At 46.2% G+C, this 27,555-nt stretch overlaps 1 protein-coding gene across 1 annotated transcript in view; it reads left to right on the forward strand.

Annotated features, from left to right (window-relative positions):
- HS3ST3A1 (heparan sulfate-glucosamine 3-sulfotransferase 3A1) overlaps nucleotides 1-17,164 on the forward strand; it is a 74,898-nt gene extending 57,734 nt beyond the window's left edge. Inside the window, exon 2 of the mRNA XM_065416104.1 lies at nucleotides 16,546-17,164. Within this exon, the coding sequence (XP_065272176.1) occupies nucleotides 16,546-17,164 (619 nt within the window). The remainder of the gene's footprint in view (nucleotides 1-16,545) is intronic.
- The last annotated feature ends 10,391 nt before the right edge of the window (nucleotides 17,165-27,555 follow it).

Raw genomic sequence — 27,555 nt, forward strand, 5'->3', positions numbered from 1 at the left:
AATTCACTCTCTTTTGATTCGGGCAGGACTTCTGGGAATGGGGTGAAAAAAGTGACAAATTGCTGGCAGACCACCTAAGACAAAAGACTTCTGCATGTATAATCATGGCCATCCATGATGAATGTGGTAAATTATGTGCATCAGCTAAAGATATTAATAAGGAGTTCTATAATTTCCATAAAGATCTGTACAAATTGGACACGAACCCCACCACAGATGCTTTAGGTCTGTTTTCAAAAAATATTAAATTACCTCAAATTACTGCAGCCCAACGTAGAAGTCATGATATGCTCCTAACTGAGGATGAGTCAACTGAAGTGATTAAGAATATGGAAGTGGGGAAAGCCCCCAGGCCAGATGGCTTCCCTGCCAAATTCTGTACACGCTTCCTTGACCTCCTGCCTCATAAGATGCTTAAAATGTTTAATGAGTCACTCCTAGAGGACACCCTTCCCCCTGTGCAGAGGGAAGCCCTAATATCAGTAGTTCCTATAAACCAATAGTACTGCACTTTTGTCCTGACATCATGGAAGGTTCTGCTTCACTTCTGTAGCTGATTGTCTGAAATGTACCTTCTAGCTCCAACGGATGTTTCTGTATTGAAATTGAACAGAAAATCCTAGCACCAGTAGCAATTGTCTCTTTATTGACACCAACCTGTCAAATCAATCGGACCGGATGTCTTGCCTTCACTTAGGAGCCCGTCATGGACCACGGCCCATTGTGTTAGGTTCTGTACAAACACAGAATCAAAAGACAGACTCTGCCACCTCAGGTTAAGCCCCTAGCTGCCCACTCTGCCTGTCTCTCTATCTCACTTGCATTCTCTTCCTCTCCCTCTACACAGATGTATACCCAAGACCTTAATTTGTGGCCCAATCCAACTTCCATTAAAACCAACGGACAGACTCCCATTGACATTAATGGAAGTTGGATCAGCTCTTAACTCCTTTTAATGCATAAAACATCTCATTCTTTTTTCCTTCTAGATTTCTCTGAACGTTTCCCACAATCATTTTGGCTTTTTGATTCCCACAGACTCTTTATTAGAAGCTGGACTGCCTCTTTCTATTGATTGATTTCATCTGGCATCCAAGGGAAGGGTAAGAAGTAGGTTCAAGTCAGTCAGATGTGCCCTGGTAGTTAATCAAAGAAAATTTATAGCCTGGCTGGATGGTTCAGGCCAAGAGAGAGAAGCTGATTGGAAATATTACCCATACCTGCCTAATGTTAGGGACACGTTAATATCTTCGGGCAGACTTTGGCTTTAGTTCGTGTACATACGCAAACCACACAGACACAATCAGTCACAAGAAAGCAGCTTCCCTTTTGTTGTCTGATCTTGCGCAAATTTTAGTTCTGCTTTTGGGAGCTGTGGAGGAAAGCAAATCTCTGGTGATAGTGGGTTTTGTTTTTAAGGAAGTAGCACTGAAAGGTCATCTCTTAAAAACAGTTTGAAAGAAGAGGAGGATCAACTGTTTTTTTCCTGAAAGAGAACTTAGTGCTGTGATAGGGAGAAATGACTTGGAAGTCCAAGTCATCTCTCTGGACAGATGCCCTGCCAGTTCCTCCCACCAGCCCTGACCTGGAAGGCATGCTGAGAAGGCAGCCTAAGTGTCTACGGCCCATTTGTTCCATTCTTTCTGGGGAAGGTTCCATATTTCCACACTGCTTCACAGTGCTGCCACCTCAGCTTGCACCGAAGACAAGCCGCACCTGGGGGATGGATGCAGGGAGATCTAAATCTTCTGGCGAAACTGAGTGATTAGAGAAGATGGTTTTGGGAACAAGAGAAGTAATGATTGGCACATCTATCTACCTAAGTTCTTCTGTGGACACCGATCTCTCTAGGATCTCCAGATGTAGAAGTTCTGTTCAGAGAAGCACCCCAAAGGCTGGACCATCCTAATGTTGTCTAAAGTGCCTTGTGATCAGTGAAGACCACACGTGGCTGGAACCTTAGTTGTTTTTTCCCACTTAGATCTGGTCAGTGAGCGGTTGTCCCGTTCTGGGGGGGAAAATTGAGATTTCAAAAAATGTCCTGTTCTGTACTGGGACAAAAGTGAGACCTTCTGACATTTTTTTGTGAAAAATGTGTGTGTGTGAGAAGGGGAGAACAGATCTTTCAATATTTTTTTTAAACAAGAGAGAGAGACCCAAACCCCAGGACAGCCAGTACCTGGTGGGTGGTTAAAGCACCACGCTGGGAGACACAAGTTCAAGTCCCTACTCCAAATTAGACAGAGGAAAGACTCTCCCATATCCCAGCTGAGTGTTCCAATCAGCAGGCTATTCTGGAGTAGGTCCTGCTTAGTCTTTCATGTCAGAGCTGTTCTATTATGTATAAATAATTAAATATTCATTGGCCAGAGAGAGAGAGAGAGAGACTGCCTCCATCACCCAGTGGTTAGGGCTCTAATTCCATTCTGGACATGAGGAACCTTTCAGAAAATTTTTTTTGTTGAAACTGATCCTGTCACGTGAAAAGTTTTGGTTTCAATGAATCATCATTTTCTGACCAAAAACCATTGTGTTGCAAAATTTCTGGCTAGCTCTATCCCCAGTGCTCTGTCTACTCACCTCCACCCATGAGGAACCGTGAAATCACCTGGCTTTTTGGAGACAGCAGCATTGCTATGCTTCTGGGTGAAAGATGTCTGATTTTCCCACTTGGATACCTCCCATAAATAGACCACTAACATATTTACCCAGCTGGGTAATATTTGAAATGTAGATAGAAAAACAGCAAACAAGAAACCAAGGCAGAAAACACTATGAAACAGGGACAAATGATCTCAGAATACAATTACCTCATCTTGAATACTGGTTGGGTTATTGGGCTGGCTTTTTTTTTAAAGCCATGTATGTTGTTGATTCTCAGCACCACAGGAAATATGTTTTTTGTTTTATCTCCTCCTGCCACATATGCAAAGCCCTGATAATTCTGCATTAAGAAGCAGGCTTCATTTTTAACCAAGCTGTCACCCAGCAGAGCAACGACACATCACTGCTGCTCCCACAGAAGTAGCAGCCGATTAAATCATTTGTAACACTGATGTCACTGACAGAGATGTGCTCTCAATAGAGGATATATGCACCATGTATTTCCCTGCTGATAGCACAGAGAAGTCACATTGGCACATGTGGTTTGCTGCGTTGGGCGTTCAGTCCCATCCCACGTTGTACAAGCACTGATTTTAAGAGCGGCCATACTGGGTCAGAGCAATGGTCCATCTAGACCAGTATCCTGTCTTCTGCCAGTGGCCTGTGCCAGCTACTTCAAAGGGAGTGAACAGAATATGGCAATTATCAAGTGAACCATCCCCTATTGTCCAGTCCTAGCACCTGGCAATCAGAGGCTTACCTTGTGTTATCCCTTTGGGATCAGAGAAGGGACTCCCATTGGGAATTGTCATATTTGATGGGATTTTTCTTTAATAAGAAAAAAAAAGCCATTGTGGGTTTGGGAGCCAGACTCACCCTGTAAAAGTAACTGTCCACCTTCCTGAAGCCTAGAGGAATGAACCACACAACACAGATAGCCAGTTCCCTTCCTCCCCTCGAAATCCTCCCACCTTTATTCCTGGGATTCATTCTTTCACAGTATAGGACCGCATCAGCCAGTTCTCCATACACAAAGAGTTAGGTGTGGGGAGCCTTATCCTAGAATGGGAACAACTCTTGCAGGATCCTTAGGTTATAGTAGGGCTTCTCCTGCTTGTGTAACAAATAGATTCCATCTTTGGACAGACACCAACTCAACAGCCTCACCCCTACGCTCAGATAATGGAACTGAATAGTGAGTGGGTAGCATGGGAATGCAGGAGATACAAGCTCATCCAGAAGGGCTGCAGGAGATGTGCACTAATCAAGCAAACGGGCTGATCTTGCTCACCTCTGCTCCTTTGAATAGGTCTTACTCAAGTGAGTAGCCCTATTGCCTTCACTGGGACTATTTACCCAAGTGAGGGACTGAAAGTCTAACCACTAATTTCTGAACTGGCAGATTGGAAACAAATGGAAGTGTTTCAAATGTGTAAGGTATTTGTTGCTTCACTTCCTCTCCTAAGATATTGTGCAGCCGTGCTGTGCAGTTGTTAAACAGCTGCCAAGTTCCACCACAGAGGTGGCTACATTTCAGCAACGTTGGACGTTGTTTATAAGACGAGAGGTTAGGGGAGGAAGGACCAGTTTTTGCCACTGTAATGAAAAAACCTTGAGCTGTAGCAAATATGTTCCTGCATCTTCTCTGAATGTCACTGTAAGCGATTTATCATCAGCTTCAGTAACTAAGACCCTGCCTCTTCTCTAGGGGGCCGATCCTGCGCCAGGAGCCCGACAGATCCCCGTGGTATGGCTACACTGTGCAACAATTGGCAGGGTTTGGAGGTGTCAGTGTCCCCCTTCTGCAGCAGGAACTCAGCTCTGTGCTGGCTCCCCTGCATGCTAATGCAGAGATGGGACCCAAGGAGAAGCTCCAACATGGATCCCCTTTCCCAGTCCTCCTCTGCAGAGGGATACTTTAGGGCTAGGGAGGGTGCTGAAACCTCAGGCTTGCAGCAGTGGCCTGTGGTGGCTCCCCAGCTGCTCTGTTGGCTGGCAGGGAGCTTTCCTTTCCCCTCTTTCCCCTTGCACATATCCCTAGTGCCTGACCCAGCTGCTGGGCTGAATATTCCTGTTGCATAGCCTGCAATGGTGTCTGCAGGCTGGATGGGAATGGTGCATTCCCTGGTTCAGTGCAGTCCCTTCCAGGCCTGTGCTGCCCAGTGAATGTGTCGCAGAGCCAAGAGGGAGGGAGGCTGAGCGCTGCCCTTATATTTCGCTATAAGCTCCATGTCATAACATCAATAAGATTCTCCAGGCCATACGGTCCTGGGACCGCGGCCCTTTAAATCCCTCGGCTCTTAATGACTTTGACTTCTAGAAAACCTAGCTTTGTGTAAACAATTTGTCATGGAGCTTCGGCGTCCGCTTCCGTTCCATTCCCATCGTTTGTCTGGCAAATACTTAATGGCCTGCGTGCCCTTTAGGGGCCATGGCTAGGTCAGCGGGAACAAAGCCAACGATAAGCATAAGCATCAGCTTCAGTGTGTGACACTGTGTTCTGCCGAGCCGTCGAGGTGCCAATCAGTTTTGCGTCCTCTGGCCTATGTTGTCCTTTGTTCACAGCACCCAAGGGCATCTGCGTGGAAATAGGATCCTCGCTACTTGGGAGCTCATCTCGCCCTGCTGATTCCTCCTCCCTTGGCGTCCCAGGCCTCTGTGCCTGATAGCACAATCAGCCCTTGCAGCAACCCACTGGGACGTTGCAAAGAGAGGATTAGAATGTGGAGGGCAGCTCTCTTTTCTGCAGCTGTGGGTACAGCTGCCATCCACCATGTCCTGGAAGAGCTGTGACGCGCATCGAAGCTGGGTAGCTTTCTATCCCTTTCTAGTTCATTAGTGTTCTGGTAGTGAGGCTGGATGGCCAAGTGGTTAGGGCACTAGCCTGGGACTTGGGAGATCTGGGTTCGGGTCCTTCCTCTACCACAGACTTCCTATGTGACCATGGGCAGATCAGCCTCGATTCCCTGTCTGTGAAATGGGATTGTGGTGCTACCTTATCTCCTAGAGTGTTGTGAGGCTTTACATTAAATTCTGTAAAGCAGTCAGCTAGATGGTAATAGAGTAAGCATGTAAGTACCATGGATTATTGACGCATATGACCTGGGCCCTATTGTGCTAGGAAGAGTTCATACACCAGTGTACCTCCATAGTTCACCTCTAGGCCTGAGAGGGTAGCTTAGTTCTCAGAGCCCAGTTAATCTCTCTCACTTCAAGCAATGTCCAAAGGGTTTTCGGGAATTCCAGAGGATCATGGAAAACAAACGTCTTCCCGTCCACCAGGACCTCAGCAATGACCCTCACCACCACGTGAAGTCGCATAAGCCCTTTTGGACCCATGCGTTTAACCTTCATCAATGCAACTTCAACCCTGTTGGGGCTTGGAAAGCTGAATGGAGGTCACAAAAAACCACAAATAAACACCTCATGAAAGACCCGATGCAGAAGATCCCTTGCTTCGATCTCCCACAAAGCTCATGGGAAACCCTAAAGCGCATCCGCACAAACCATGGTAGATGAGGATACTTGCTGCACAAATGGAAATGTAAAGACTCTGCAGTGTGCACCTGTGGTCACCCAGAACAGACCATGGATCATATAACGACTCAGTGCCCGATTCACAAATACGAAGAAGGCATCACAGCAATACACTCTGTTACTCCAGATTCAATTATTTGGCTTAACCATATGGATGTAAAATTATAGTTGTTGCTCTACATTTACATCAGCCATATGAAGACGACTTCCAGCAATGGTGCCAGTTACGATGTTGGGGTTTTTTTTCTTTTTGTCTATTTGGAACTGTAACGAAACTGTCAATTTATGTCACAGTCGCTTCACTGTATATAAATCATGGAAGGTGCTGACTTTCAGTTGCTACCAGCCAGATCTAGACTCGAATAACCTATAGAAATGTAAGCTGTATATCCTGGCTGAAACCAGTTCTTTGAGCCATCCTTTACATTCTTAAATAAGTTGCAATTCCTCAGGTGGACAGTAGGCAGCATGTGACTGGGAGTTGTTCAGGGGATCTAAGGTGAGGAAGCACAGTGAGTGAGCAGTGTAGCAGAAATGATTCTAAGAACTGCATTCAGATAAAGGAGAGTTAGTTAGTCCTTTGGGGTCCAGTTCTATAAGAACATAAGAGTGGCCATACTGGGTCAGACCAAAGGTCCATCTAGCCCAGTATCCTGTCTTCCAACAGTGGCCAGTGCCAGGTGCCCCAGAGGGAATGAACAGAGCAGGTAATCATCAAGTGATCCATCCCCTGTCACTTGTTCCCAGCTTCTGGCAAACAGTGGCTAGGGACACCATCCCTGCCTATCCTGGCTAATAGCCATTGATGGACCTATCCTCCATGAATTTATCTAGTTCTTTTTTGAACCCTTTTATAGCCTGGGCCTTTAGCTAATTCTCTCGAAGAAACGCCACACACAGAGGCAGTTCACTGTGACAGGTGCTACAGTGACACAGAGATGATTCATAGATTATCACATGGTCAGTTGGGATCATTCCACTGCACCCCAACAACACAGTGTGGCGCCATCATGTCATAGCACAGCCTGACAATGCAGCATTGTCATAAGTGACTGTTCCAGCATGGATCCAGCACAGACACCTGAACACTGAGCCTGGCCTAGGCCAGCTGGGACAAACAGGTGCCACTAGGCGTCCTAGGAAAAGCCTGGGCTTTATTCGCCAGACCCACACACCTGATGAGTGTGGGTCCCAGTAGGGCTCAGTGTCCATTGACTCCAATGGCTGTGGTTAAAGTAGCTTTATTTGTCCCTGCTGCCTGCGTTTGAATTCACAATGCTTAAGGTGCTGAGCCTGGAGTGGAGCCGCCATTGTCTCGCGGCCTGGTTTGCAACAGGATCCACTTCAGCTTTCCCAAGGCACTGGGGGTCTGGATAGATTTAGATTGGGACCATGGACCACTCACTGCATCCTATCCACCGATGCATTAAATCCTTCCCAAGCTGTAAAAGAGCCCAAGAAGGTCTTGAGGCAGGAAGTTGACTGCTGCAACTGAGAGAAAAGTGGCTGATTGTGGAAGGAAATTCTCCTTCATTTTCCCAGACAGGCAGCAGGTACTGTCACATCTGTGAGAGACGCACAGACACCAGGGCTGCTGCTGTTTGAAATGAGCCACCGCCGTTCGGGAGCTGGTCTCCAGAACAGCTCCGCTTCTGCTGGTTTTATTGCTAATCGCTCCCTGCTTTTCATGCTTAGAGTAAAAGGACACAAACAAACTGGAGGCGATAGCAGCTGTTTTCATCCCGCCTTCCAGCCCTGACAATGCGGAGACCGTTGCAGTGCCGGGATTTGATGGCAGAAGCTTACTGGGGAGGGGGGAAATTTACCTTCTGCTGTAAATGACTGTTTCTGAAACTGTGTAAAATATACATCGGTACATATGCTCATGCTAAAATGAATACAGCAGAAAGGGCTGAAGACACACGCGTGTGAATTCTTGCCTACGGCCCCTTTGAAAAATACTGAGAGTCCCAGTTTCAAAAGTGCTCAGCACCCAACTGCTCCCATGTTAGCACCTAGATTTCCAGAAGTCCTCAGCACCCAGCAGCTCGCATTGTTCTCAATGGCAACACTTACTGTGCTGAGCAATTTTGACAATCTGGCTGAGTTTTCTAGCTTTGTTTGTGGCCACAAAAGTGATCTCACATGAGACTTAGACAAATAATAATGATATCAAGGAGGAGCTGTGCCATCGCAGACTGTGGTCTCATCAGATCGAGCTGGGGTTGAGCCCACTTACAGCTTGGATGGGAAGACCTAGAAGGTCTTAGGGACAGATTTTTAAAGGCATCTAAAGATGTAGGTAGACACCTAATGAGATTATCAAAAGCGCCTAGGCACCTGACTCCTATTGGACTCAATGGGAGTCAGGCATCTAGGCACTTTTGAAAAAGCTCACTAGGTGCCTGTCTACATCTTTAGGTGCCTTAAAGCCTTTAAAAATGTGGCCCTTAGTCCTTATGAAAATCAAGTCCTCATCTCAAGTTGGACACTCAAAATCAGTGGACTCTTTTGGGCCTTCTCCTCTCTTTGTCCACTTGCCCGAGGGGCTTGAAAGTGCATGTTTGTAAATTGCTTTGAGATGCTTACAGACAAGCAGCTGAAGAAATACAAAGCATAGGAATACAAAAACGCACATGTTGTACCTGTCCTAACAGCCCCAGTCTCTGAGCTCACCACATCCCTGGCTATTAACTGCTGAGTACCCTAAGGAGTCTGTCTTTGTAACAGCTGAGCTTGGCGCTACACTGTGGGGGAGCTCTGCGCCTTTCAAAAGCCTTGTACTGTAGTCGGTGAGTTTGGGAAGAAGAATGATTGGATTCTGTGCTGCAAGCCTACAGGCGCTTCAGCGATGCATGTAGGACAAGGGCAGCATGTCTTAGTATGAAAGAGGAGAGAGGATGTTACGCTTCTTTAAGTTTTGCCATGCCCCAGGCTTTCTCTTGTCTTGCTCCTCTGAACTGTGCTCATTCCAGGTGTCCATTGTGTCATCAAGTGCCTGGCTGTGTAGTTGGTCTGGCTCATCAGTGGAATGAATAAATGCCTTCACTTTGCAAATCCAGGCTGGGGAGGAGAGATGCAGTCAAACAAAGGCTTTGCCTCCATTGGTCAACAGCTGCATTGAAATCTCTTTTGTCTTTTTGGGTGACTTGCGCCCCTTCAGGTTGTGTTGGGATGGGGAAAGGGCGCTGCTTTGCATTGTTGATTGCCTACTGTCTGCAAGGTAAAGGAGGCCTGTCTTCATATGTTCATGCCATGCATCTGGGAGACAAGGACTGTACCTCTGCTCTGATGTCTTTGCTGCATCTCATTTCCACAACATTAGGGCATATAGTGACTGCTAGCTCTGTATTGACTGGACACTAGAACAGGTGTAGCCAGTTAGCAGTCCCCAATCTGACAGCTGGACTCTCTAGGCCCGTGGTTCTTGCCTTTTCCATGCTGTGACCCCCCTGATACAGCAGGAAAAATTTGGGGAGAGTGCTGTGACACACCTCCTCCGCCCGGCCCTGTTAGGCCGCAGTCTCCAGGTTGAGAACCCACGCCCTGCCTGAGCCAAATTCATCTTTGGGGTAAGTCTGTCAAAGTCCATGGAGTTGCAGCAGGGATTGATTTACCACAGTGACTGTATCCCCCTTCAATTACCCAAATGGAGACGTTCCTTGTCTATAGGCAGCATGCTCAGCCTTGGGCTTGGGGCACCCTCCTGGTCTCAGTAGTGAAAGCACAACAGAGGCGTTCCTTCAGCCACTGCGTTCCTAAAGAGTTCCTAGGCTCAAGCTTGGAACAGGACCCAGCAGGCAGAGATGGGCGGAAGGAGCTGATGAACTGCAAAAGGTTGAATATGAATAAGTACAAACATCCCAAAGGCTCCCTTTCAGGGAAATCTTCCTCTTCTCTTAAGCAATTAAATAGGACCCAGAGCCCCACTAAAATTAAAATAACAAAATCCATTTATTCTGGCAGAGACCATTTGTGAGCACCTTTGCCAAAACATTTTTGTGGTGCTGGTCTTTTCAAGTGGCTCCTTTGCAATAAAATCCAGATGCCATCCATCCGCAGAGCCCTCCAGGCAACTGGTGATGTCCATGAAAGATGCCCTTTGTAATTAATTAATCTCCCCAACGCTGTGGTAGTGCATTCCCGGTGGTTCCCAGCGCGTTTCTTTTTGCTGACCCTAGCAGAAAAGGAGCATATTCATTTCTGAGCGCTGAAGAAAGCCTTTGTGCTGGAAGGAGCTCACAAAAAGGGTTAAGCTCCTAACTGGGAAGAGGCAGCTGGGATTGCAAGAGTTATCACAACACAAATAGAAGTAAGCAAAGCTTTTAATTTGCCTTGCTAGGCCGCCATTTCCAGAGCCCCTTCCTTTGCTGATCACAGATAGTCCCGTTGATTTACTGACCAGCTCTGCTGTGTCCTGTCCCAGTGGAATCAACTGGCCTCAATGGAGCTATTGACTTTAGTGGAGTTACACTTGGGGTTTAAAATGTTCGTCGCCTTCTGCTCTCTCCCTCCGCTGTCTGCCTCCCAGCCTCACCGTGGAGCTGGGCGACCCTGAAGGGCCAGGCCTAGTTGGTAACGAGAGGCAGGTCAGGCTGTCGTGACAGGGAGCTAAGCTGCCTTCAGAAGTTGTCTCCCTCTAAGGGCGTGGCAAAGGGTGCTTGAGCCGTGTATGGGGGCTACCTCCCACCCCTGCACTGTGAGCAGCACTCAGTGGTGTTTTGTCATGTGTATGCACACAGACAGATTCGTTATCCACACTTGTGTGAAGGTTATGAACGTAGGCGTAAATGTGTGCTCCCCTACAATCCCCAGGGAACACTGTAACTATCAGGCTAATTAAAGTATTAGCAAATGCTGGTGATTATCACAGCTGCTTTGGTGGGAACTCTCACTTTACTTTTGTTAGATCTGGGCCCTCTGCATCCTCACAGCTCGGGGTGAATCAGCATTTCCATTATCAACCCCCATCTCCTCCATCCCACTCACACCCTCTAGGAGTTTATAGCTTGCTTTGGTCATAAAACTTGTGTTTCAGGCTGAAAGCCTCTGCCACAAAGTCTCAGCACCCTCTGCAGCATTCAGTTGGGAATCTCATTTAAATCAGTTTTGTACTTTAGAAGTGAGTGACAAACCCATGGAACTCGGCTCCCCATGCCTCAGAGTAAACCTACATGCTTCAGGGCATCAGGCCACTGCCAGTTGATGAGGATCAGGAAGGCGCTTTCCCCGTGGGCTTGGTTATAACCCCCTACTGAAGGGTTTATTGCACTTTCCTCTGAAATGCTTCAAACAGGCCACTGTCAGAGGCAAGGTACTGGACTGGGTGGACCACTGCTTTGAGCCCCTCTGGCAATTCCTGTGGTGTAGAGTATCCAAGGCAAAGTCCTAGAAATGCCAAAGAGTCTGTAACCTGTCAGCCAGTCTTGTTCCTTTCTGGGTAGCAGGAGACAGGCAGCTTGCAGTATTGCCAACCCCAGCGCTCAAAAATCATGAACCAGGCCCCAGAAAATTATGAGATTGGCTTAAAAATCATGGGATTTTTTTGTAAAAGTAGTAAATGTTGGATTTTTTTTTCCTTCTGTTTTTTTATCCATTCAGGTAGCAGCCAGGTCAAGTCTTCAAGCTTCTCTCTATAATAGTGGGGAGCAAGAAACACCCTCTATTGTAATAAAAAGCAGAAAGAAAGCTGAGATCCTCACCTAATCCTTGAACTCTAGGCGCTTGAAATCAATGGGAGTTGGTTGCATAGCCTGCTTAAGTGCTTTTGCACATCCCACCAAGCACCTATCTGCATTGTTAGGTGCCTAAATACCTTTGACAATCTGGCCCTAAATGCCCAAGTCACTTTTGAAAATGGGATTAAGGCTCCTAATTCAGGTGAATTTGAAAATGTTATCCTTAGTCTCTCTGGGCCCCAAGTCCCCAGCTGTACAAAGGGGATAACAGTACTTCTCTGCCTTGCAGTGTCAGATACTCTGGTAATGTTACCATGTAAGTGCCTTGTAATAGTATAACCACCTTGGAGGAATGGTGGAACTCACTCTGTCTCACTGATTTCATGTCTCCATTGAAATGATGCTCAAAACTCCAGTCTCTTCTCTGCTGCCTACAAGCAGCTAGGTATGATCAAGATCTTACTAGCAGCAGCCAGTCATGCCGCTTTTTCAGTTGTCTGCACCTACTCTCACACTTTCTTACCGCACGTTAATGACGGTACGTCATGAGGCTGGAATGAACGGCTCGTGAACTGAAATTAAAGTGGGCTGTGTTTCTTTTGTGTGGCACAGTTCTAGGTCCTAAGCCCTTTGGGACAGGGGCTGTCTCTTTGCTCTGTGTTTGCACAGCGCATAGCACAAGGGGGTCTTGTTCCATGACTGGGGCTCCGAGGAGTTATGGCAATGCAAATAATACATGCTAATAATACATTGTAACGGCTACATTGCAAGCTCCCGTTGTTCTCTGTTGCATTGTACGTTTAGGTTCCTGCCTGCAGATAAGGTTGCCACCTCTGAAATACAAAAAGTTGGAACAGCCGGGATGACACTGAGCCCATAAAACTGGACAGCTGGCATCACATACTGAGGCCTGGTCTACACTGGAGGAGCAATCGATCTAAGATACGCAACTTCAGCTACGAGAATAGCGTAGCTGAAGTCGACGCATCTTAGATAGACTTAGAGTGACTTACTTCACATCCTCGTGGCGCAGGATCGACGGCCGCCGCTCCCCCATCGACTCCGCTTCTGCCTCTCACAGCGGTGGAGTTCCGGAGTCGACGGGGATCGATTTATCGCGTCTAGATGAGACGCGATGAATCGATCCCCAATGGATCGATCACTACCCGCCAATCCGGCGGGTAGTGTAGACGTACCCTGAATGTCCTTACCGATTTCCCAGGACTGCTACCTCAAACAAAGGAGGATCCTGGGAAAACCTGGGCAGGTAGCAACTCTACCTGCAGACCCTAACTACAACATGAGCCCCTGAAGGGGGAGAGTGCCATTGGATGGCAGCATGCAGACTCTCCCAAGATCGCATGCATGCGCTCCAGCTACCTTAACACCTCTCATTCCCTTTAAAGGAGTTGAATGCTTCCAGACTTACAGTACAAACCTTCCAAACTGGAGAGAGACAAGCGAGTACCTGCAAAATGGGCATTGTTGCAATTGGTGCTGCTGTGCGAGGAAAGCTATTCACAAAACCTGCCTTGTCCGGCCGGTGACAGCTAATCCTCAGCCTTGTCAAGGGCCCGCTCTTTGCACAAGCATCTGTGACACATGGCATGCAATAAAAAGCATTCCTCTAGAAACAATCAGTCGGTTCTATCTCATTTGTAACCTAACAACTCAGCCTAGGTTTTTGTTGGGGCCTTTTTGATCGATGACTTTAATTTTGGTGGTGTTTTTGCACAGGTTTCCAATCCAGATGTTGCCACTGCCAGACGGTAACAGCAATATGGGCCGGAGGCAGTTCATCATGGCACTCTGGTTCTAGTGCCAAGGGGAGGTCAAAGGCTAGGGGTCAGTTGCTGATTTGATTACAACCCCCATTTTTCAGGGGCAAAGGGTGCAGTTTCTTGGAGAGCTCTTCTTTGCACTGAGGTGAAACCTGCTACCAGTGCAGCAGGCATCCTGCTTATTTTCAGGGTCCTCTGGGAAGAACAGGCTCATTTACAGCAGATAGCTGTTTGCAGTGAGAATCGACAAAAAGTAGATCTGAGGTGGCTTCTCACTTGGCCCAGTACAGGTTCATTTGAATGACTGGCATTTTGCAGCCATTGGGCTCATTCAGAGGTGCCCTGGTAGGTGGCATGAGTCTAAGAGGATCGAACATGGTGCAGCTCATGCCCTGTGGCCTCCCAATATACTAGACTGAGTTTGTGATCAATATACTAGACTGGGACTCAGGAGGCTTTTGATTCAATTTTCTGCTAGGCCACAGATGCTCGGTGTGACCCTGGGCGAGTCACTTATTCTTCCTGTGCCACAGGCACCGACTTTCAGCTTTCCCTGGGGGTGTTCCACCCCAGCTGGGCCCCGAAGCCCCTTTCCCCATGGCCCCACCCTGGCTCTGCCTCAACTTGCATGTGTCTGTCTTAACCAGATTCACGCAAAGAAGCTCATAGTTCCGGCTGGCACCGTGAGTTCATTCCTCTTTGACTAAGCACTGCAGCGAATATAGGACCAGCTCTTGCAGTCTTTTCTCAGGCAAAACGCGCAGTAGCATCAATGGAAGCTTGGCCTGCATAAGAAGCCCAGCATATGTAATTTGTTTTTAGACCTCGCAGAGTTTAGGCCCAGCAAGGTATGTTGCACCTATAAGGGTGGGTAACCTTAACTCTGAATTCCCTGGCCTTTTGTGCATTGCATTGAATTCTTAGAGGCAAAGGCTGCCTTTGCTTTTCCACACCACTTCACACCACAGGCAATGGGAGTTTCGTGAATGGACAGGAAGGAAATGTGGAGTGTAGAATTCCTTGGGGTGGAGGGGAAGGAGGAACGCATTGAGGGCAGGGGGCTAGTACTGCACGTTTTTAGGTTGAACCATTGTGCTGTCTCCTGGACAACGCCAAAAGATAGTCACTGACAGTCCTGGCCCTTTAAAATTCCTCATACCCTACAGGAAGGGAGTGTCTTTCTTACAGGAACTCAGTGTTATTCAACAGAATTCAAGCCAGGAGGCAGGAAATCCCAATGTGGGCAAGGAGGAATTTAAAGGGACAGGACACTGGTAATTTATAGATTAAATTGATTCTTACTGTGCAGTTGCAAGCAAAGGTGTGATTTTTTTCTGGAAGTTCCCTGTTATGTTTTCATACCATCTCCTCCTGACTCAGACCCGCTCCGTCCTCTACTGTACATGCCGATACCCATGTGAAAATCAGTTATTCTGAAACAGGCCCATCAAATGCGTTGCCACATCTCCCTAAGGGTATGTGTTCACTGCACGTGAACAGTGTATTCTTCACTCGGGTTAGCTAACTCAGGTTAAAAGAAAAGGCAACTCAGCTTTTAACTCAGGTTAGCAACTCAAGTTCAACCCAGGCTCCCCTACAGACTTTAACTTGAGCTGCTAACCTGAGTTAAAAGCTGAGGTGCCGTGTCACACTGCTATGTTAATCTGAGTTAAGAACATCTTTTTTTGCAGTGAAGACATACTCTCTACATAACTAGAGAGTATGAAACTGCTCTGTACAGTAATTGCCTTGATAGGTGGTGTTTGTACAATGTTATAAGAAGTTATTGCAAGCGATCCTGGAGGCACTGGGACACTATAGTGTTCTCAGAGAAGCCAGAACCCCAGTAACTCCTGGGTCTTGTTTCTTTAGAATTTAGTCCCATTGAACATAAATGGGCAGTATCATAACTGACATCCTTATTGATCCACTCTTCACGTCAGTGCTGTTGATCAGTTTTCAGTCTGCTTTCTGCACTGAGAGCATTTGTGTGGATTAGCTTAATCCAGTTCCAAAACAGATTAAGCTAAGAGTGTCCACATGGGGAGCTAGTACGGAATAGCTATTCCAGGCTATTTCCCCATGTAGACAAGCCCCAAGAGCCTGATCCAGCTCCCACCAAAGTACATGGAGGTATTTCTGGTGACTCCAGTGGAAATGGATCATCAGGTGTTGCTACCTTTCCTGTTGCATTAACTTCATTAGTATGATGTTGCGTTCTTGTCTGTTATGTTTTCACGTTGAGTCTCTCCACCCTAGCTCTCTGAGTAGCGTCATGCTTTCTATAGTATTGCCCTTCTCTGAGCCATTGGGACACTCCAATGTGTCTGGCTGGAGAGGGGCAATCCATGTGCCCACCGCATTTCTGTTACTGACGCAACTCAGAGGTACCATTCAAGGGTGGAACTGTTTGTTAATGGATATGTCCAATTAAGGAATAAGAAGGAACATGCAGGTGGAAGAACATGCAGCTACAGTCAGTAAGGTCACAGCAACAAATCAAGTCACCCTAAGCAATAGAAAGGAAATGGGAAACTCCCTTACTTGGGTTTCAGTCCTGTCCCATGACCCTTGGTGTGGAGCTCAGCTTTCCCTTCTGTTTCCCAAAGAGCCTCCCATAGGCCACGATTCAGCAAAGTTCTCAGGCCGTGCCTCACTTAAAAAAACGCTCAGGCCCAGTGCAGTTAATGGGGCCACTCATGGGCTTGAAATTTGGCCTGTGCTTTAAGTACCTTGCTGAATCAGGGCATCATAGCTCTTCCCCTTCACCACCTGTGCAGGAGGAGATGGAGTTAACCCCTTGGTCACCAGGACATAGATAGTGTCCTTGCATCCTGATGCTCACTCCCAGGTCATCGTCCTCTGGGCCATGTTGTGTCCTGGACTCGCATGCCTCACTCAATGATGTTCTGCATTAATGTGTTTTCTCTCTCTGTTCCGGTTAGGGAGCTGATGCCCAGAACCCTGGATGGACAGATCACCATGGAGAAAACTCCCAGCTACTTTGTCACCAAGGAAGCACCTGCTCGAATCTCCGCCATGTCAAAGGGCACCAAGCTCATCGTGGTGGTGCGGGATCCCGTGACCCGAGCCATCTCCGATTACACGCAGACTCTCTCGAAGAAGCCCGATATCCCCACCTTTGAGAGTCTGACCTTCAAAAACAGGACTACAGGCCTGATCGACACCTCGTGGAGCGCCATCCAGATCGGCATCTACGCCAAGCACCTGGAGAACTGGCTCCTCTACTTCCCCATTGGGCAGATCCTCTTCGTCAGCGGGGAGAGGCTGATCCGCGACCCTGCCGGGGAGCTGGGCAGGGTCCAGGACTTTCTGGGCCTTAAGAGGATCATCACAGACAAACACTTCTACTTCAACAAAACCAAGGGCTTCCCCTGCCTGAAGAAAGCTGAAGGCAGCAGCAAACCCCACTGCCTGGGGAAAACGAAAGGCAGGACCCACCCCAATATAGACAGAGAGGTGGTGCAGAGACTGCGAGAGTTCTACAGGCCTTTCAACATGAAGTTCTACCAGATGACTGGGCACGACTTCGGCTGGGACTGAGGCTGAAAAAAAGAATAATTTAAGAAAAGAAAAAATATAATATAATATATATTTTTTTTACATATCAGTAGAGAGGAAATGTAAGGTGTGCTGAAAACGCTCTCCATTCTGTTTGTTCTTTTTGACACGATGTCACTGCTTGGTTTGTTTTCTTTCCTCTGTTAGCAGCGGGTTGGTGTCTGCTTCCACGGTCGAGGCAAGGTGGCTGTGGACCAAAGCTTGGTGCTATTGAAGTCAAGAGGGCTCTGGCCCTTTGTCAGTGGTTTCAGGATTTGACACTATGTCTATATAAAAGTCCAGGAACAACATTTTCAGATTTGCCTAAGTGACTTAGGAGCCTAAGTTCCATTTTTCAAAAGCGACAGAGGCACTTAGAAGAGCCTAACTCTCATTGAAAGTCAATAGGATTTAGGCTTCTAAGGCCCAGATTTTAAAAGGTATTTAGGCGTTGCTGTGCTCAGCCTTGCAATGTCTAACTGATTTAGGCACCTAAATTTCATCATTAAGATTGAGGCTCCTAATCACTTTTGAAAATGGGATCTAGGCTCCTAAATCAGTTAGGTATTGCAACAGTGAGCACAGCAACACCTAAATACCTTTACAAATCTGGGCCTTGGTGACTAAGGGCTGGATTTTTAAATCTATTTAGGTGCCTGACTCCTACGGGAGGTGCCCAAATGCCTTTAAAAATGTATCCCGTAGTCACTTTTGAAAATAGGACTTAGGGTCCTAAATACCTAAATCACTTTTGAAGATCCCAAAGCTGGTCAGGACATACTTTTTCCTGTGAACATTTTTTATCAATTTTTTTTTTCACTTTTTTATCAATTTTTCTTTGCAATTTTGGGGGGTTTGGTCCAAAAAGTGGAAAAAAATTCTGCCACCAACAACCAAGCTTTTTTTCAGCAACTGGTGAAAAACGGGAGGGTTTTTATATACAAAATTGAACTAATTTGGGTTTTGGTTATAGAAAGCAGGGGCGGGAAGGAAATAGGTTTTGACAAAAACTGATCTTTTGACATGAAAATCTCAGTGTAGTCAAAAGGCCACTTTCCAGCTCTCAAGCAGCTTCCCCCATCGCTTGTACTCTCTCCGGGTCGCTATTTCAGAGCTCACCCACCTCTGTCAAGATTCCCATTCAGAAACTTCACCAAGCCAAAATGCCTCCCATTGGATGTCCTCCGTAGAGTTTGAGGCTGTGGCCTTCATGGGGTTTCACACTAAGAGGGGAGTCATTGTGGGCTGTAGGGGGATTCCATGTCCTGTATATTCTTGAATAGGGAATAACGGGGTAAGAGCCAGAGTTGGGGGAGGGGAGGGTGTGTGAGGTATCCTGTTAAGCCACGTTCAGGAATATGTTGGACGAGGCTCTCTTGGCTTCAGAAGAATCTCAGACGACAACATGTTGGAGCAAAGGTTCATTTGGGAAAAAAATAAATAAATAAAAAACCGAGTGAGGGAAGGGAATCCGTTGTTCATAAGAGTGTGGTGAGAACCTAATGGCTGCCCTGCTGAGAACAAAATGGCAGCGCTCTTCTGGGGAACACGGGGGAGAAATGAGGAAAGAGCACATTGGGTTTGTAGGGTTTTTTCAATATGTTAGCAAAATAATCCTTCCTATTACAATACTTGGAGATCTCGATTCTTTGCCCTGATTCTTGACAGCTGTTTTGTGGCTTCTATAAAGTGAGTTGGTGGTAACTATCCATTACTTAGGCAGGTGCCCAGATCACACGATTTGGCCCTTTTGTCAGCAGTCTCATTAGATTATTATTATTTATATTAGCGCCTGGAAACCCCAGTCACGGACCAGGACCCCATTGTGCTAGGCTCTGTGCATTATTATTACTGTTTATTAGGTGTATTACGGTAGTGCTTAGGCACTTAGTGGATCGGGACTCCATTGAACAGAACCAAAAGACAGTCCCTGCCATGAGGCGCTTACCATCTAAGACAAGCTGGAGACAGCCAGGGGAGCACTAGGTAACAATGAGACAATATGGGTCAGTGTGAAAAGCAGTGGTTCCAGCATACCGTCTACATAACAGTTGTCAAGATTTTTTGGGGGCATCACAGCAGAGGAGAGAGTTCAAGAGGATAATGAGTTGATCATCAGAGAGGTCAAGATGATGTGTGTGAAATTACCGTCTAGCTCTACACATGGTCCCTCCAGTTCCTGCCTATCTGTTCCAAAGGTAAAGAAAACAGGTCAGGGTCCAGGGCTGTCACCAACATCACATTCGTGTAAAGAGAAAGAGGTTCGAGCTGGGCCTTCCACCCACTCCTGGCTCTCCTGCATCCACTTCAGAGCCCACTTCCCAGCTTTTCTCTTAACCAGCTTAAGAAATGATCCTGAACATTTCTGAGACTGCAGGGCTCAGAGGACTTTCCCCCTCACCTCTGCAGACCCAAACCCGGGTGGATTCACAAATAGGACCCACTTCCCCAGCTAATTAAAATCACTTAGTTAATGTTGGCAGGACTTTCTGAAGGCCTTAGCCCCAAGACTTTCTCCCATCTGTTGCCCCCATAAAGCCTTATCTGAGCTCAGGTTTCCTTACCCAGAGTCCAGTAACAGCTAGCCGGGAAGCTAACAGTAGGGCGCTAGAAAACTGTTAAGTCATTCTCTCTGTAGTCCACCCTCCCACCCCCAGCACGAGAGATCACAGTGACCCCGCTACCTTCAGCCAGTATGGTCATCCTCTATCTCAGTTCTTGTTTCAGAATGTTCCGGCTCCAGCTTTAAACCCTTTTTTGGCAGCATCCCGTGGCACAAAACATCTGGGTAAACATTTTATAATCATCTTAACCAAACAAAGAACAAAAGTAGCGATCAGATCAGTCAAATGCAACCCAGAACAAAGCAAAGCCACAGCGCTCGCTCGAGCGCACAGTGCTTCCCTTTGTGTCTTAATCCTCGCGGAGGTCTGTCTAAGGGCGGAGTCATGGGTGGCTACAGTGCTCGCCTGTTGTTAAGATCCTGGCCAGCTGTGGTCACAACAGCTAAAGGGGCTGCTGCAACAGCCAGACTTTCTCAGCTGAGTAAAACAGAACGGGCAGATGAATTTGGACAGTGCAAGAATTTTCATCACCACCTTGAACTTTCATCCAAAACTCAAACCAGAAGATTTCTTTTGGGGCAGCAGTAAAGCTGTTAACTTTTTCCCCTTGTTATATTTCCCAATCAACCTCCTCTGGACTTCCATTTTCTAGCCCCAAATGCCAAAATCAGAGCAGGTTGGCAAATGTTTTTTTAGCAAAAATCAATGACAATGTGTGTTTCCTTTCCCCTGAAATTTGACATTTTACTGGAATATTTCAATGAAATTTCAGAATATGAAATGCTTTGACCAGCGCTATAGTTTCTGAGGGATCATGCTCAGCTAGTGGGGGTGATGGGAGAACCATCAAACTGGCCCTTCTTTACTTGTTTTGCTATCATCGCTTAACCTGAAAATGGAATCTACGGAAAGCAATTGATTTGTTTCATTCAGGCCACTGGTTTGGTTACAGCTGTCCTGCTGGCATTGCTCATTGAACAGCCCTCTCCATATATTCCTGCTTCCCATGTGAGCATGCCATTTTACACCTCCAGTTCCAAAACTCAGCTGTTTCAGAATCATATCGCCTCCTTAGGTGTCACAGTGGTTTAAGCCTAACAGCAAGGCAGTGGCTCGTTCCTTGGAGGGTTGAGGGACCGATGCATTTTGAAGTTCACCAAAGGCTGAAGCTGTCTGAGCACCTTGATTCTGTTACCCAGAGCTTCTTTCAGCTTGGGGGTGAAGAGCTGGTCCCAGTCAAGTGTTTAAAGCCTGATCCAAAAGCCACTGCAGTCAATGGAAAGGTTCCTATTGATTTCAGTGGGCCTCAAATCAGAACCCTCCATGAAAACAATAAAAAGTCCCAATATGTTTCATCCAGACCATCAGTGGAAGTTTTCAAGATGTGGCTTTCTTGGTTTTGGCCATACCACATCCATTCAGATGAATTGGAACCAAGCATCTGAAAACCCCACTCCCCATACCTAGCACTTTGAAAAGGTGCTCTTGAGGTCTGGTGACAATTCCCCTTGCTTTTAAGAGAAGGCTACAGTATTTATGGTCCTTATGCATTCCCAACACACACAGGACACACTGAAGGGAAATGAAAGCCCTCTCTGTGAAATGTGGCCTATTAGATCGTGTTTCCAGACAGCTCTGACTCATGTAAGAAGCTCACTCATATATTTATATGACATAATGCTTTTCCCTCCCCCAAAGCTGCATTACTCTGCAACAGGGAGTCTCTTGAACTTTGAACTTCCTGGCAGTGGAATAGAGACTCATTTTAAAATATTTATAATGGCTGAACATTGTATTCAATATTGGTGATTCCTATGGCAAGAATCCCCTGGGCTGCAGATAACAAACCTCGGTGTCATTTTGCAACCTGGCTTATACATGTAACCAGTGCCAGAGGTGATTTGTATGGGAGTGTAAATTACGCTCCCATAGGCTAACTTAGTCTTCCCAGGTGGGATTTTCAGACACACCTAAGTGACACAGGAAGAAAAGTTGCCTTGAAAGCCAATAGGGTTTGTGCTTCTAAATCACTGAGGTGGCTCTGAAATCTCATTTAAATTTTTCTCAGCCCCACTTGGCAACATCTGAGGGTATGTCTGCACTGCAACGGAGGTGTGCCTGCAGCACATGCAGCTATACACAGGCTAGCTTGATTCTGGCTAGCTCGGGTACCAACAGCGATGAAGCCGTGACCACACAAGCTAGCAGCTGCCCAAGTAACTACCCAGGATTCTGGGCGGTTTTGTACAGCCCACACGCTGCTGCGGCTTCCCTGCCCTTGGCACTCACGCTAGCTACCTTAAAGCGAGTTCAGGTCTCGTTACACGTGCTGCATTCAAGTTCTCTGATGGCAGTGTAGACATACCCGGAGAGAGTCTAACGGTCTGCACGGTGACAGCGTGGGGGTTCAGAAGGAGGTATAAAGTACACCAAAAGTCCTTCTAAACTTAGATCCACTGCTGAATTTAGCCCACGTGATTGTACCATGTCACCCAGTAGTGGCCATTGGACCAGGCATTGCGACTTCCTAAGAGCTCCAGTGAAGCACCCTCGCACAGTGAAGAAATCAGTCATGACCTTCCATTTTCCCCAATCGCTTCCCAGACTCAATGACTTGGATCTCTTATAAGCCATCATCTCCATTTGAGAACATCGACAATCCCATCGTGAAGCATTTGTTAACAGAATCAAGGACTAGTCTGTTTCATAAAGTGTTAATTGCCTTTAATCATTAGGTCTGCTGCTGTCAGATTGAGTATGACTAAGCATGTCGTGGGATGCCTTTGGAACAAATTGTCTTGCAAAGGTAGAGGTACAGGGATGTAGCATTAATCTCGGTGCAAGGTTCTCCCCCTAACCCTTGTGAAAGCTAATGGGCGTCAAAATCAAATGGCCTTATGGCACCAGTTGGGGGAACTAGACCACCTGCTTAGTTACTGAGCATCGTTTAAAAGGGACACAGTCATGGAGTTTAGGGCCAAAAATTAGGCTTTGTTACAAAACAAAAAAGTTTCACAAAACTAAGAGGTGGAATTTTTAAAAGCAAATAAGTGCCTTAGGCACAACAGGGAGTATGTTTCACAGGCATAATGACACATAGATGCCAATGCCCATTGTTTTTCAGTATAATGAAGGCCTGCTCTATACACAGGTTTTGTACCAGTAGAAGTGTTGGTTAGGGGTGTGGGTTTTTTTAAACAACTCTTTCCTGCCCATTGACTTTCAAAGCTCCTAAACCACTTAGGTGCTTTTGACAATCCCACTGACTGAATAAAAGTTGCCATTTTCCGAGTAGCCTAAGAAAAGTTAGGTCCGCAAATCCCGTTGAAATCTAATACGATTTAAACCTCAGATCCTAAAAGGTATTTAAGTGAATTCAATGAGAGTTAGCCTCTAAAATACCTTTGAAGATCTGGGAAAAAATTACCTAAGGCCCTTAGTCTGATTTGAAAATCCTCAACAAAGGTCTGGAATGAATTTAATCAGTCCCCTGTGTAGGGAAACCCCCAGCTCAACATTACTGAGCAAGTGTTGCAGAACTGGAAAGTGAAATTGACTTAAAGAGTTTGATTTTTCCCAATGGAGAAAAGTAGGGGGAGGAGGGGGAGAATTGATGATGAAAAGCAAATTCGATGTTTAAAAATCTTTCCGTTTTAATAAGCTAAGGTGTTCTTGGGCCCAGATAAGGGTTGGGTTTGTGTTTTGTATCATATGCAACTTTTAGACTTTCACAGTGTCTCTTTAAAGCGCTGTATCAGTATGGAGGGTCATAGCCTTCTCGCAGGGCTTGGCTACACTTGCGAGTGACAGCACATTAAAGGCACCCCGGGCGCACTAGCTCACTACCCGTCCACACTGGCAAGGCACGTAGAGCGCTCTGACTCCACGGCTACAGCGCTGCTGGTACTCCACCTTGGCGAGTGGAATAACGTTTGATGCGCCCCCGCTGGAGCGCCCCAGCGTCAGTGTGAACAAGGCGTTGCATTACTGCACTCTGATCAGCCTCTGGAAACGTCCCATAATCCCCTTAAGTCAAGTGGTCACTCTTCTCATTGTTTTGGATATGCCCTTTGAAAGCTCCGTTTGACAGCTGAGACAAAGCAACCATTACTGTGGAATGCTGTGTGTGAGAGAGAGAGAGGCCGGGGGGGGGGTCTGTGCTGTCTGAACTTACAAGACAGCATGCTGACATGCTCTCAGCCCTCCAAAAACTCTCTCTCTCTCCCCCCACATAGACACAGCACACTCCCTGTCACACTCCAGCCCACCCACCCTCATTTGAAAAGCATGTTGCAGCCACTTGCATGCTGGGATAGCTACCACAATGCACTGCTCTCTGTGGCTGTTGCAAGAGCTGCTAATGTGGCCATGCCAGTGCGCTGTCAGCTGTCAGTGTGGACAGACTGCAGCGCTTTCCCTACTGCGCTCTACAAAGGCTGGTTTAACTCAAAGCGCTCTACATCTGCAAGTGTAGCCATGCCCTCAGTTACACAGAGGCATCTCCCACTTAGCCTCCAGCTGATCGCATTTACACCACTAAATCAGTCTCAGCTGATACTGCTTTATATCTGTACATGGCTAGCACAAAGGGGTCCAGGCTCATGACAGGCTCCAAGGTGTTATTGTATTATGAATAATAATGAGGCGCTGGTGTAAAATGGGTGTGATGTTGGAATCAGGCCAGATGGGAATTGCACAGCATGAGTACACAATTGGACCCCCCCCCCCAGTGATTTTAAATAACTGACAGCCTTGTGATCAGACGCGCTGCACATGTGGAGCTCCCTTCAACTGATTTCAGTACGACACACAGGTGCTCTCACTGTTCAAAATCAGGCCATGGCTTTTGGCGTAATGGTACAAAACCAACCAGTGCATTTTCCTTCTTTAGACGCTCTAATGATCAGATGCAAAGTCAACAGGCATCTTTCCATTGACTTCAGTAGGTTTTGGATCAGACTCGGAAGCCCCAATTCAGCAAAGCATTTAGGCCCAGATTCTCAAAGGCATTTAGGCACCTAACTCCCATTGATTTCTAAGAGAATTAGGCACTGAAATACCTTTGAGATGCTGGGCCCTAGGCACATGCTTAAATTTAAGCACATGCTTTGCTGACTCAGGGTAGACTACTGAACTGAGATCTAGCTGCCTGGATCTGAAAAGATCAGACTAACAGGGCTTACTTTGCAGGGCAGCTTGTGACTTTTCCACTGATGTGTTAAAAGGATTTTTGTTGGTGTGATTTCCCTGGGGGGGGGGGGGGGGGGAAAGCTGCTGTATCAACATTCTGTGCCATTGGGTATATAATAACCTCACAAGGAATTGTCTTATCCAAATATTTTAAACACTAGAAATGAACCTAAGCCCCAATATGTCATGGGATTCCAAGGAATGAGGCTCCTGTATTTAATGCAACTGATATTCCAGCGGGGGGGATATAACCTTAAGTGATATTTCAAGCAATGACATGCTTGGTATATAGAAATTTATATCCTGAATTTAATTTATTTATTTTAAATAACTGATATTCAGCCTCCTTTTTTGCACCCCACATAAGTTAGCATATATTAAGTTAGATCTCCAGGGCAGGAGACTTGTCCATATATTTTTAAACATAGAAAAAAAAAACTTGTGTTTGTACATAATGTTTTCTGGATTTCCTTTGCTTTGTGATCTTCTCATTTCCTCCCTTTGGTGCTGTTTCTGTATGGACCAGATTAATTTAATTTAAGACTGAGGAAGCACACATTTAATAAAGTTTACGGGTATTGAGAGGCTGTGCTGTCTTTTTGCTGATGGCTTAGCTGCAAAGGAGGGGGAAGGTATATGATACATACTAAAATGGAAAATTATTCATTTGTATGTGTTTTCTTCACTTTAAAATAATTCTCTTAGGCGCAATGATCACATGTTCGTGCAGATGTATAAAATGGTTTGAAACATGGGGCGAATTCTTCTCTCACGCTGGCATAAATTTGTTGTACCTCCTGTTTACCAAATAGGCATTTCTGTGGCACTCATTATGTGTTCGCCAGATTTTTTAAGGCATTTAGGCACTGAAAGAAGCAGAGAGGCACCTAACGGGGTTTTGAAAAATGTCGGGATGCCTAAATCCCATTGAAATCAATCCCACTAGATAGAACTGCATGATTAATTTGGTGGCCAAAGCAAAAGACTTGGGGGCGGCACGGGAGGTGGCAGGGGTGGGGATTGTTTCAGCTCATCCCAAAACAAAAAATTTCAGCAGAATGAAATGATGAGCAAAGGCGACCAAAACGCATTGGTCGGCCTGAAATAAAATCCTTTGTTGTGATTTTGAGGGGTTTTTTTTTTTTTTTAATAAAACGGAGGGCAATTCTGAAACAAAATGTCTTTCCAAACCAAAAAGTGAAAATGCTTTGTTTTGGAAGTTCTGAAACGAACCGTTTAGCCATCTCCGCTATATCCATAGCTCTTTCACAGCCGAAACAATTCACCAAAACTAGCCCAAATTCACAAATTGTTTCAGTCGAATCAAATGAAAAATTTCGCCCAGCTCTGGCAATAGGCACCCACCTGCCTCCTTAGGCAACTAAATACCTTGAAAAAATCTGGCCCTGAATGCCTCACAACTATTAATTAGTCCATCCCAGACGTCTGTGATTTAGGGCAGTCCTAGAAATGAGGGAACTGCAGCACAAAGAGGGGTAGACACGTGCCCGAGGTCAGGGCCTAGTGGGTGTAAATCAGAGCAGCACCACTGAAGATACAAAGGGTGGAACGCTGGCCCTGTTGAAGTCCACTTCAGTGGAGCCAGGATTTCACACACGGCATAAGAAGTTGAACATACACCATTTTAGGTCCATTAAGTGAAATCCAAGGTGGAAACATTTAACCAAGAAACATATGCGGCAGCACAGCCATGATGTATCAGGTTCTCTGTGTGGTCAAGTAAAGTGATATTCTATTTACTTTTTTAGATGTATAAACAGATTAAGTCCCAGGAAAAATATGCTCCCAAACTTCATAATAGTTTATTAAACCACAGAAGTTTAATAGAATCTTTTGGCTTTCACAGAAAAATGTTCCATTTATTTCCTGAGCTGCTTTGATTTTATTTTCTTTTAATTATTGTTATCCGGAGTGAACAATGTGGGTTCTGCACTCCACCCAAAAAAGACTACCCAGCTTGTAAGTGGGGAGTTTAGTTTAAATAAAGAAATAATTGTGCGGTGTTCAGAAGGCGCTGATGCCTCATGGCAAGCACAATATAAAGAAATAGTTCTGCTTAGACACGAAGTAATAATCAGCCTACCTCGCTTCATATGCTTTATTAGCCAAGATATTTGCATGCAAACAGGTTTGACTTCATAGCAGCTTTTAATGTGTGTGACATTGCAAATGAGAGGTGATGCCATCTCATGGTTAATGCAAGGGACATGGATCCAAGACTCGGGAGTTCCTTACTTATTTTGGGCCTGATTTTCAGATGTGCTGAGCACTCAAATTTCCAAGGATCTGATCTAAAGTCCTGTGAAGTCAACGAGAGCTGCTGGGTGCTCTGCACGTTTGAAAAAAATCAAGCCACTTGCTGCTACACTTGAAATGCTACAGTGCTTCAGCTGTGCCATGGTAGTGCTTCAATGTAGACACTGTCCGTGGGTTCTCCAGAGGGGTTCTCTGGTCAGCATAGGCAATCCACCTAGGTCAACAGACAACAGACCAATTCTTCCACCGACATAGTGCTGTCTGCATCAGGAGTGAGGTTGGCTTAACTATGTCACTCGGGTGTGGATTTTTTCACACCCCTGAGCGACGTAGGTGGGTCGACCTAACTTTTTAGTGTAGACC

This window comes from Emys orbicularis, chromosome 13 (assembly GCF_028017835.1).
Source record: "Emys orbicularis isolate rEmyOrb1 chromosome 13, rEmyOrb1.hap1, whole genome shotgun sequence".
In the NCBI taxonomy this organism is placed as follows: Eukaryota; Metazoa; Chordata; order Testudines; family Emydidae; genus Emys; species Emys orbicularis.